This window comes from Oryctolagus cuniculus, chromosome 4, assembly GCF_964237555.1.
Source record: "Oryctolagus cuniculus chromosome 4, mOryCun1.1, whole genome shotgun sequence".
NCBI lineage: Eukaryota > Metazoa > Chordata > Mammalia > Lagomorpha > Leporidae > Oryctolagus > Oryctolagus cuniculus.
The window spans coordinates 124,477,863-124,490,124 of NC_091435.1; the positions used below are offsets into that span (position 1 = coordinate 124,477,863).

The following is a 12,262-nucleotide window of genomic DNA, read 5'->3' on the forward strand; positions in this document are numbered from 1 at the left end:
GCGCCTTTTCCCACACCTGGGAGATGGAAGCCTCATGCCTCCTCAAGTCTGACACTCAGGTTTCATCATTTCAGATTCATCCTTGTGCTGTTAGAACAGCCATCTCTACTTATTCCTCTTTAAACATTCACATTTTCTGGGAAAACAACAATTTTTATTTATTAGTGTATATTAATGTGTACCTATCTCACCTTGCCCTCCAAGAATTTAAAGCAGGTTATAAAAGTATGTAAAGTGCATAACCGTATAGAAAAATAAGTGAGTAAATTAGGCAAAGGTAAAATAAGGCCATTAAAAGTTCAGGGGACTCAAGAGAGGGGTGAGATGAGCAATGTAAGTCCATGCCATGAGGTCCTTTCCATTCCTTAGTGGGCGTGACACCTGAGTTCTTTTAGAATCACTTCCTTTCTGTATGAAGGGCCCCCATAAAGCACCATAACACAATGGTTCCTGGGGTGTAGAGTGGAAGAGAGCCATGCAGGTAGGAAAGACTCAGAGCAGAAGTGGGGCAAGGCTGGCTAGGAAGTCTCCTCATCTGGGACGAAAGCCCCACCTGTATCACAAGCAGTCACCGGCCCCTCCCCAGTCCCCTCTATTGCAGTCCATCCCTACATGAGTTACCCCACAAGTACTTACCAAGACCCAAGCACGAAACTCTGAGTCCTGATTTCCCAAGATTCCTAGAACAAAAATAAAGCAACACATGGTTATTGCTTCCTGGTGAGACTCTGCATATCTGACTATGTCTGTGGTATCTCATTTCTGGTGGCTTAATTCTTGACAAGAGCAGTGGCAGAGGCAAAGCTGCTGTGACAGGCTTCTGGTCTTGGGAAACGTCTTGGGTGCAGGGGCCAAGGACTTGGGCTACCTTCTACTGTTTTCCCAGGCCATAGCAGAGAGCTGGATCGGAAGAGGAGCAGCCGGGTCTTGAACCGGAGCCCATATGGGATGCTGGCGCTTCAGGCTAGGGCGTTAACCCACTGCGCCACAGCTCCAGCCCCTGACCTATTCACTTCTAAAAAAAAGAGTTTTTTTTTTTTTTTTTTTTCCCCTAGTGATGGGGATTGTTAGAAGAATAAATACAGAGCTATCCTTTAGGTTAGCTTAACTATATTCTAATTCTTTTCTATACAAGGCAATATAAAATTACTGTAGGAAGGTCCTTTTAAATTGAGTCTTCTTTTCTTCCCTCAAATTCCTTGTTTCATCCCCAAAATTTTACAAAGGAAAAACAGCACAATTCTGGTTTTTAAATAGAGATGGAAGTATGAATTCTCATATTCATTTGCCTATAAATCTTTCTCTTTGGAGATCCAGGCGCAACCTACTTTTCTGTCTTCTGACCAACAGCTGTCAGAGGAGAAACCAAATTCTGAGACTAATGAGGTCTCATCAAATTAGTATAGGGAGTCCCAAATGAGAGCAAGGAGACTTGAAAGGATTAGTGTAGGGGTCCAAGGAGAGGAAAGGAAGCTGAAGTGACTGTGACATTGAAGAGACGGGTGACCCTTACTCTCTGATCAGACATATTGCAATTTACAATTTCCCTTCCTATTTCCACCCCAAATGAATGAACAAGAACAAAATTTTCCACCAGTGCCACAGCTCTGCTTCTTCAGCTTCTCCCTTGATTCATCATTAGTTTGGACTTCATTAGGGCTAATGATCAGTATTCCTAGTTTTGCAACATGTTTCTTTCTTCTGCTTATTATTATTGTCAAGAAAATTACATCAAAGCAGCACAGTTAATTTGGCAATGCAGCCAAAAGTGCATCATGTGGAGTGGGCTAAGTTGCTTCCTGAGATTCTTGCATCCTAAATCGGTGTGCCTGATTTGAGTCCCAGCTACTTCACTTCCCATCCGACTTCCTGCTGATGGGGATCCTGGGAGGCAGCAGGTGATGGTTCAAGTACTTGGGCCTCTGTCACTGACACTAGGCACTCAGACTGATCAGACCGGTTTTGGCCTCGTCCAGCCCTGGTTATTGTAGGCATCTGGGGGAATGAACCATCAGATGGAAAATTTCTCTCCGTCTCTCTGCCTTTCAGATAAAATGAAAATAAATAAATTTGAAAAAAAATTTAAGTGCATCATTTTGCATGAAGTTCAAAGACTGAAGTTGTGACCCATTTTTACAGCTAGCTGGGTGACCCTGGGGAATTTGCTCCTTTTTTCTGGGATTCAATTTCTTCATTAGTAAGATGGGCTGTTGATGCCTGTGTCATTCATCTAGAATGACTTATTGGGGGCAGAACATAGTGAGACATAGTTAAGTGTTGTACAGTAGGATGGGCATTTTATACAGTGTAAGATACTAGTCGGGATCCGTATTGGAGTGACTGAATTTGAGCCCTGGCTCCGCTTCTGATTCCAGCTTCCTGCTAATGTGTATCCCGAGAGGTGGCAGGTGATGGCACAAGTACTTGGCTGCCTTTCACCCATGTGGGAAACCCTAATTGAGTTCCCAGCTCCTGGTTTTGATGTTACCCAGCCCTGACTGTTGCGGGCGTTTGAGGAGTGAATCTGCAGATCTCTTGCTCTCTCTGTCTCTCTCTAAACCTTTCAAATAAATAAAAATAATATATAAATGTAGAAAGTGTTGCATAGTACAGGAGTGCAAGATGTAATGATATCTGGTGCTTTTTGACCCTTCTAACCCTTTCATAGATGTGTGTTGAATTTTCCCATATGAATTAGATTTGTCCAGCTGGAAGAAAACCATTGCATAAAGTGCATGTGAGAAATATTTTGAACTACTAAATAGAAGAAAAATAGATGGCTCTCTCCCGTGAAAATAATATTCATAAGAAATTGTTCTTCTAGTAGTCTGAGAAAGTCCTAGTATGTGCGACCAGACCTTTCTTTGCAGTCTAACAGCCTACTGATTTTGAAGGACAGGAATCTAGAGCAAAAGCTGTATACCAGGGATACTACAGTTAGGATGTGTTTTGTCCCTGCCCAAACTCACATTGACATTTGATTGCCAGTGTAAAGGTGTTGTGAGGTAAGTTGCTCATGGGGACTTCTCCCTCACGAATGGATTAATATCTTTCTTGAGAGATTGGATTAGTTCTGGCAAGAGGGTCTGTTACACAGCAAGCCTGGGACCTCCTGTCATGCACTAACATGTAGTTCCAGCACATGATTCCATCCTGCTATGGCACAGCATGAGCCCCTCACCAGATGGCTGCCTTATCTTGCACTTTCCAGCCTGCAAAACCATGAGTCAAAATAGACCTCTTTTTGTAACTGGTGCTGTGTGTAGCAGGTAAGAGTCTTGCCCTGAGAGGCCAGCAACCCATATGGGTGCTGGTTTGTGGACTGGCTGTTCAACTTCTGATCCAGCTCTCGGCTAATGCATCTGGGAAAGCAGAGGAAGATGGCCCAAGTGTTTGGGCCCCCATACCCATGTGGGAGACCCAGATGAAGCTCCTGGCTTCAGCATGGCCCAGCATTGACTGTTGTGGCCATTTTGGGAGTGAACCAACAGATGGAAGATCTCTCTCTCTCTCTCTCTCTCTCTCTCTCTCCCTCTCTGTAACTCTGACTTTCAAAATTAATAAATAGGAGCTAGTGTTGTGGTGTAACAGGTTAAGCCTCAACCTGTGATGCTGGCAACCCATATTGATGCTGGTTCCAGTCCTGATTGCTCCACTTCCAATTCAGCACCCTACTAATGAATCTGAAAAAACAGCAGAGGATGGCCCAAGTGCATAGGCCCCTGCTACCTATGTGTGAGACTGGAATAAAGTGCCTGGCTTAGGCCTTGTCCAGCCCCAGCCATTATGGCCATTTGGGGAGTGAACCAGTGAATGGAAGGTTTCTCTCTATTGTTCTCTCTCTCTCTCTCTCTCTCTCTCTCTCTCTGTAACTCTACTTTTGAAATAAATAAAATAAATCTTCAAAATAAATAAATCATCAAAATAAACCTCTTTTCTTTCATAAATTACCCAGTCTCAGGTATTCTGCTACAGCAATGGAAGGAAAATGAACCAGGACTAGGGATAATAACAAAGACTAAAGTGAAACCAGACCAACAAAGCAGATAATAATAACTATACACACACACACACATATTCATTTGTATATGAAGAACTTAGTCTTCCAGGTGGACACATTCAACAGTGATGAATCAGGAAGTATTTAATGAGAGGTCACCATGTTGTAGACAATGTATGAGGGCACAGAGAGCAACAAGGCACAATTCCCTGCCCTCAAGAAGCCTGGAGTGCAACAAACAACCCAGGAAAGCAAACATTTGCTTATAGAGCAGCAGTGTGGGTACTACCAGGCAGATCGCTGGGAGCACACACCAGGGGCTTCCTCAGCTTTATGGGTGTCATGGAGAAAGGGATCTAGAGGAAGGTTTTTGTGCAGTTTCACTTCTTGCAGTGATCCTGAGAATCACAGGGAGGGATACTTGGTGCAGAACACCGTGCAGAGCATGACTGAAGGCTTTGCAGCCCAGAGAGTCTTCTAACAAACTCAAATCAGTGAGGATATGTCACCGGACACTTACTGAGCAGCACCTCAGCACCAAGTGGAGACATGAGCCCTGTTTTCCTTATGACACTGACTTAGCAAGATAACAGTCACTCAGCTATGGGTTGGGAAGACTGAACTTGGGAACTGTCAGCAAAAACAAACTGCAAAGTAGCAAGTACTAAACATAGTCCATGTTCTTGCCCCTCCTGTTTAAGCACCTAGGGCAGCTATCCTGGAACAAAAGGCTTAGAAAACTTTAAAGTGTAAGAAAAGTTTGACTACAGACAAATATTTGATACATTGGGGATGGGTCCCAAACTTTGAGTCTTGGCGTCTTTATTTCCAGTAACTCTTCAATTTCTTTAACGACTTCTCTAAGTATCTTCTTTGTCTAGAAGGAATGGCTACCAAATTTAGGTGATCACTTTTTATTTGAGAGGCCGAGTGACAAAGAGAGAGAGAGAGGGAGAGAGAGAGAGAGAGGCTTCCCATGTACTGATTCTCTCCACACCTGCAACATCTGGGACTGGGTCAGGCCAAAGCCAGCAGCAGGGAACTCAATCTGGGTCTCCCACACAGCAGGAACTCGACTACTTCAGTCATTGCATCACCTGCTGCCTCCAAGGAAACACATTAGCAAGAAGCTGGAATTGGGAGGGGAGCTGAGATTTGAACCTGGGCACTCTGTTCTGGAATGTGAGCATCCCAACTGGCAGCTTAACTGCTGGGTCAAATGCCCAACCCCAGGTGGCAATTTCTAGGCAATGTACCTTTCTGACATGAAAGATGTATCAGTGTACTACTTTTACCTCATGCAGGTAAGTCTCTTTGTGAGACCTGAACCATTTAGAGCTCTCTCAGCACATGATGGGCCACTCACTTTTCAGATGGAGACGGTAGAAGGAACTAACTACCTTCAATCCTAAGCAGGGAATGTCAACACTATTTCTGTGATTCCAAATGGGCCATCTGCCTCCTCCTGCCTCCTTCTCTAGCCTCAGAATACTGAATGCAGACGTGGCAATTGTCCAGCTACTCTGATCCCTGTACGCTCTTTTGAATAATAGCAACCCAAATACACAGGCACTTCAACACTTTGTGGAAAAATAGAATTAAGTGGTGTTTCTTTTGGTGCAAAAAGATTTTGAAGGGAGAGTGCAGTCTCAGGGAAGAGTTGGGGAAAATGGTATAATAAGGCAGTTATATGCAAAATAGCCTGGTACTGGTAAAAAACAGATAGACCAATGGAATAGAATAGAAACACCAAAAATCAATGCGAGCATCTCCACCCAACTTATATTTGACCAAGGAGCTAAAACCAATCCCTGGAGCAAGGACAGTCTCTTCAGCAAATGGTGCTGGGAAAACTGGATTTTCACATGCAGAAGTATGAAGCAAGATCCCTATCTTACACCTTATACAAAAACCCACTCAAAATGGATTGAAGAACTAAATCTATGACTCATCACCATCAAATTATTAGAGAACACTGGGGAAACTCTACAAGACATTGGCACAGGAAAAGAGTTCTTGGAAAAGACCCCAAAAGAACAGGCAATCAAAGCCAAAATTAACAAATGGGATTACATCAAATTGAGAAGCTTCTGTAATGCAAAAGAAACACTCAGCAAAGTGAAGAGGCAACTGACAGAATGGGAGAAATTATTTGCAAACTATGCATCCGATAAAGAATTAATAACCAGAATATATAAAGAGATCAAGAAACTCCACAACAAAACATACAACCCTGCTAGGAAATGGGCAAAGGACTTAAATAGGCATTTTTCTTTTTAAAATTTTTTTTATTTGACAGGTAGAGTTGTAGACAGTGAGAGGGAGAGAGAGAGACAGAGAGACAGAGAGAAAGGTATTCCTTCCATTGGTTCACCCCCCAAAATGGCCGCTACGGCCGGAGCTACGCCGATCTGAAGCCAAGAGCTTAGAGCTTCTTCTGGGTCTCCCATGGGGTGCAGGGCCCAAGCACCTGGGCCATCCTCCACTGCCTTCCCAGGCCACAGCAGAGAGCTGGGCTGGAAGAAGAGCAACCAGGACTAGAACCTGGTGCCCATATGGGATGCTGATGCCTCAGGCAGAGGATTAACAAGTGAGCCACAGTGCCAGGTCCCATAAACAGGAATTTTTTAAAAGAGGAAATCCAAATGGCCAACAGACACATAAAAAACTGTTCAGGATCACTAGCCATCAAGGAAATGCAAATCAAAACCACAATAATATTTCACCTCACCCCAGTTAGAATGGCTTTCATACAGAAATCAACAAACTACAAATGCTGGTGAGGATGTGGGGAAAAAGGTACCCTAATCCATTGTTGGTGGGAATGTAAACTGGGAAAGTCAGTATGGAGGTACCTCAGAAAGACGGTATGGAGATACCTCAGAAATCTAAGTAAAGACCTACCATATGACCCAGCCATCCCACTCCTGGGAATTTAACTGAGGGAAATGAGATCAGTAAATAAAAGAGTTATCTGCACACCATGTTTTTGCAGCTCAATTCACAATAGCTAAGACATGGAATCAAGCTAAATGCCCATCAACCAAAGACTGATTAAAGAAATTATAAGATATGAACACTATGAAATACTACACAGAGGTAAAAAAATAAAAAGGAAAATCTGGTCATTTGCAACAAAATGGATGAATCTGGAAAACATTATACTTAGTGAAATAAGCCAGCCCCAAAGGGACAAATACCATATGTTCTCCCTTATCTGTGATGACTAATAGAACACCTAAAAGGAAATTTGTAGAAGTGTAATTGACACTTTGAGAAGCAATGACTTGAACAGTCCTTGTCTTGACTGTTGAGGAACAGTTCTTTTTTGTTTTGTTTTGTTTTCTTCATACTATTGAACTCTTTACTTAACATAGTGTTAATCATATGTGTATAAAGTCAATTGAAAACAGATCTCAGTAAAAAATAAGAGTATGAATAAGAGAAGGAGGAGGAAGTTTGTAACTCTAAAGCTGTATAGTTCTTCATACATTCCTACGGACTTACTTCTAAGGGTACAGTTTAAAAGCTTGCCATGGGACCACAAATCCAATTAAGCTGGATAGTAAAAATGTCATCTTAAGTGTTAAGGTGATCATATTAAGTGTTAAAGTGAACACATAGATATGAATAAGTGTTAAAGTGATCATATACATAAGATCAAGTGTCTGGTGATAATAATAGATAGAATTATAAATAAGAGAATGTTTCAATATGGAAAGTAGTCCACAGAGCAGATTCATAGACAATCACTGTAAGTAGCACTCTGACCTCAGAATCAGCCCTTAAAGCATCCTGGTCTGGCTAAAAAGCCCATGAAAAATATTTTGGGCATGGAAATCCAAGACACTATGGCAAAAAATGTTCTGCATGAAAGATCTCTGTGAATGAGACCCAAGCAGAAAGAAGCGGCCATCAAAAGATGCACTTTTCTCTGAAGTGAGGATATAACTTTCATTTTGCTTATGGCCTTATCTAAATACTGACAGTTTGTGGATTCAAAAGGCTTGGCAGCTCATGTCAAGAGCCTCAGGTGGTCACTGATGTCATACCCAAGAGTGTTGTTAAATAAACAAGAGTCACTGTGCACTAACTTCCCATGCAGGACCTCTGTGCTTAATGAGTTGTATTGTGAGTTAAGTGTAAAAATTGTTAACTGTAAAAGTTTTTTTTTGTGTGTGTGTGTGTTTGTGTGTGCAAATTGTTGAAATCTTTACTTAGTATAGAGATGGTGTTCTGTCTACAAAGTTAATTGAAATTGAATCTTAATGGAGAATGGGACTGGGATGAGAGAGGGAGGAGGAGGGGTAGGAGTGTGGTGGGAGGGTGGGTGTGGTAGGAAGAATCACATTATTCCTGAAGTTGTACTTATGAAATTTATATTCCTCAAATAAAAGGTTTCTTTGGGAAAAAACATTTTGAAATTCATTTTTTTCTTAACATGCACTTTTAGTGAACTTTTTGAAGATACCATGCACTTGACACATTTGATCTAATGAGTCTGAAATACATTATTCAGTAGTCTGTGTGACTATCACACTAAATAATGATTAAGTTAACCAATCATCCTGGCATTAAAGACTTTGGGGCCCTCATCTCACACATAGGAAATTTTACAAACACCTCATGATCTTATATTACAAAGAGCAACCAAACAATTTCATATAATTTCACTTTATTTTTTAATTCCTCAGTGTTCACATGAGTGAGGCTACCTAAAACTTCGGTAAGCATCTCAAATTTTCAAATAGATTGAACTCCTTTTCCATTTGATTCAAAATAGTTTCACTGCACAGGTTCACCTATTTTATCTGTGTCAGATGCACCAGAAAGAAGTTTCATCATGTTCATTTTTAGTATCTGCTCCTGTTCCACTCAAAATAAAAGCTCCTCTTTCTCGGGTGAACCTGAACTGCTCTGCTGCTAATATTAGAAGTGAATGACATCAGGATGGGGGCACAGGACACTTAGTTTTGTCAGTCAAATTTTGGAAATCCTCATGCTTAAAGCATCAGGACAGAATTGCCAGGAGAACTCAAAGGTTGTGCCTCTCCTTTCTGACAGCTGTCTGTTTGCTCTGAGGGCACATGGCTGACCTTATTGGAGGGCAATGGTTCGTTCCAGGCAGAGGCAGTCAGTGTAATTCCTAGTCATTTTGTGCAGCATCCAACAGGTTCCTTTTGCTCTTAAGGCAATAATGGAGTTGTGAAAACTGAAATCAAGTGTCACTTGGGCAGAGTATCACGTGCCATTCTTATGGTCACAGCTCCTTGACAAGTCAAAGAGGCTAAAAAGCAGGTGATTAGCAGCCCACATGTGTTGTTTTAAATGGCTTGCTTCTGAATGTGTGTGTGTCTTAGACATTATTCACAGCTTGAAACACTGGGAAGAGAGGAGTAACTAGCTAAAATATGCACCTTGCATTTGACCAAGAAAAAAAAAAGCATATTACATGGATGGGGGAGATCCCTGATTTAAAGGCTGACACAGCAGGGATGGACTGAATGCATATTTAAGGCACCCCAGTGGCCCGGTGAGGCTGACAGAATCAATGTGGGTCTGACCTGGTTGTCACGTGGTCAGATCATGACATCATTTGCCATCTCACCCTACTTGGGCCCTTTTGTGGTTCCCTTGTATTACACTCTACTAATACTGTATGTCATGACTTCCCAGGAAGTTATTTGTCAAACTTAGGGTCCAGGATGGCTTTTACAAAGAGAAAAGTGCATTTAACCTTCCTTTAAAAATCCAAATCAAACATTCATTTGCCAGCAAGCTAGTTTTTTTTTTTAATTTATTTATTTGAAAGGCAGAGTTACAGAGAAGCAGAGGCAGAGAGAGAGAGAGAGAGAGAGAAAGAGAGAGAAAGAGAGAGAGAGAAGAGAGAAAGAGAGAGAGAGAGAGAGAGAGGTCTTCCATCTGCTGGTTTACTCCTCAAATGGCCACAACAGCCGGAGCTGGGCGGATCTGAAGCCAGGAACCAGGGGCTTCTTCCAGGTCTCCCACCTGGGTACAGGGGCCCAAGCACTTGGGCCATCTTTTGCTGCTTTCCCAGGAGCATTAGCAGGGAGCTGGATCAGAACTGGAGCAGCAGGGACTTGAACCAGTGCTCCTATGGGATGTTAGCGCTGCAGTCAGTGGCGTTACCCGCTGTGCCACAGCGCCAACCCCAGCCAGCTAGTTCGGATGGCTGCACAAGGACATCCATTTTGACAACCATGAAGATGACTATACATGGTAAGAACATTTTCTTGCGTGGGCACTAACCTCCTTGTGGGGTGTATAATGACGCATTTGGAAACCACCAGGTGCATAAACGATTTAGCCAAGTATTTTAATGACAGACATTGACACATGGCGTAAGGAAACTTTGATTCTTATTTTTACTCAAGCAGCAACAAAGTAGAATAGGATTCTTTTCAGATTCTTTGAGTTAAAAGATTAAGTTCTTATTTATTTTCTTTGAACTTACAAACTCATCTGTTGACCTGTACACTCTAGAAAAGTCTAGATAAACAGAGACTTTCTTATAATTAATTTAATTCAAGAGGAATGTACCGAATTTCAGTGATGTGCCAAGCCTTGGGCTAGGCATGCAGGATGGGAGCGGCAGATGGCTGTTGCTGTTATGCATCTTCTGTCATAGGAGGGGAGATAGATAGTAAATAATGAATTATTTCATTATGCTAAATTAAACTAAATTTGGCTTGAGGATGCCTCTGTACTTTGAGTCCTTATGTAATGAATTGCAATCTAACATTACATAAACCCTAACTTAGGAGCACACTTTTGTAGCAACCACCACAGCTAAGCTTCATCAGTCAATCACAGGCTGCCAGCCAATGACCATGTTCAGGTAAGGCTAACACTAAGCTGTGACAGAGCAAGCTGTCTCTGGTCTTCATTTCTATGTTCTATCTAGAAACACTACCTACCTATGTTGTGGAATAGAGCCGCCTAGATCCCTCTTCCAGTTTTGAGGGCTGCCTGATTCACAAACTGTCCTTTGCTCAGTGAAACCCCATTAAATTTTATTTGCCTCATATTTTTATTTGAATGATTATAATGCCAAACAAATGGAGAGTATAATCGAAGTGTAAAATTGGGACATGGATGAAGTTGACTTAGACTGGGTGATTAGCAAAAGCATGTCTAGGGAAGTGACTTTTTTTTTAAGGCCTTCTTTTTCTTCTTATCTTTTTTTATTTTTAAAGATTTATTTACTTATTTGAAAGGCAGAGTTATACAGAGGCAGAAGCAGAAAGAAAGGGAGAGAGAGCTCCCATCCACTGGTTCACTCTCCAAATGGCTGCAAGGAATGGAGTTGGGCCGATCTGAAGCCAGGAGCTTAGAGCTTCTTCTGAGTTGCCCATGTGGGTGCAGGGGCCCAAGCACTTGGGCCATCCACCACTGCTTTCCCAGGCCATAGCAGAGCTGGATCAGAACTGGAGCAGCTTAGACTTGAACTGGTGCCCATATAGGATGCTGGCACTGCAGGCGGCAGCTTTACCTACTATACCACAGTGCCAGCCCCAGGAAGTGACATTTGAAATGAGATCCAGGGACCCATATTGTGGCATTGCAAGTGAAGCCTCTACCTGTGATGCTGGCATCCCATATGGGTGCCAGTTCAAGGTCCAGTTGCTCTACTTCCAACCCAGCTCCCTGCTATTGTTCCTGAGAAAGCAGCAGAAGATGGCCCAAGTGCTTGGGCCCATGTACCCACGTGGAAAACCCAGATGAAGCTCCTGGTTCCTGGCTTTGGCCTGCCTATTCCCTGCTGTTGTGGCCATGTGGAGAATGAACCAGTGGATGGAAGCTCTCTCTCTCTCTCCCTCTCTCTCTTCTTCCTCTTCTCCCTCTTTGTAACTCTGCTTTTTAAATAAATTTGAAGAAATATTTTTTAAAAATAAACTGAGATCCAAAAGAGGAGTAGGAATTAACTTAGTGAAGAGAGTAGGGACCAGCAGTGCCGGCAGAGTGAACAGTGTGTGTGCAAAGGCTCAGAGACAGCAAGAGTCATGGGTGACTGAGAACAGAAAGACTTTCAGGGCAGTGGAAGAGGAGAGAGCAATGGGTAGAGGGACTCCAGAAGTGTCTGGTAGGGGCTCTTGGAGCCAGAGCCATTGAGGATTTTGGTGTTAATATGAAGGAGGACTGGAAAACCAAAAAAATGAAGCAAGGGAAACAGGCTTAAAGCAGACAAGCAGAGGAACTAGGATGTGAGTTAGGAATCCTGATGAGACAGGATGGCACCTT

The 12,262-nt window shown here is 42.5% G+C and overlaps 1 protein-coding gene across 3 annotated transcripts in view; it reads right to left on the reverse strand.

Moving 5' to 3' along the window:
* KCNAB1 (potassium voltage-gated channel subfamily A regulatory beta subunit 1) overlaps positions 1-12,262 on the reverse strand; it is a 454,438-nt gene that overhangs the window by 118,593 nt on the left and 323,583 nt on the right. For all 3 annotated transcript variants that reach the window (XM_008266198.4, XM_051858804.2, NM_001170956.1), the window contains 1 exon segment: positions 637-680. In XM_008266198.4, the coding sequence (XP_008264420.1) occupies positions 637-680 (44 nt within the window).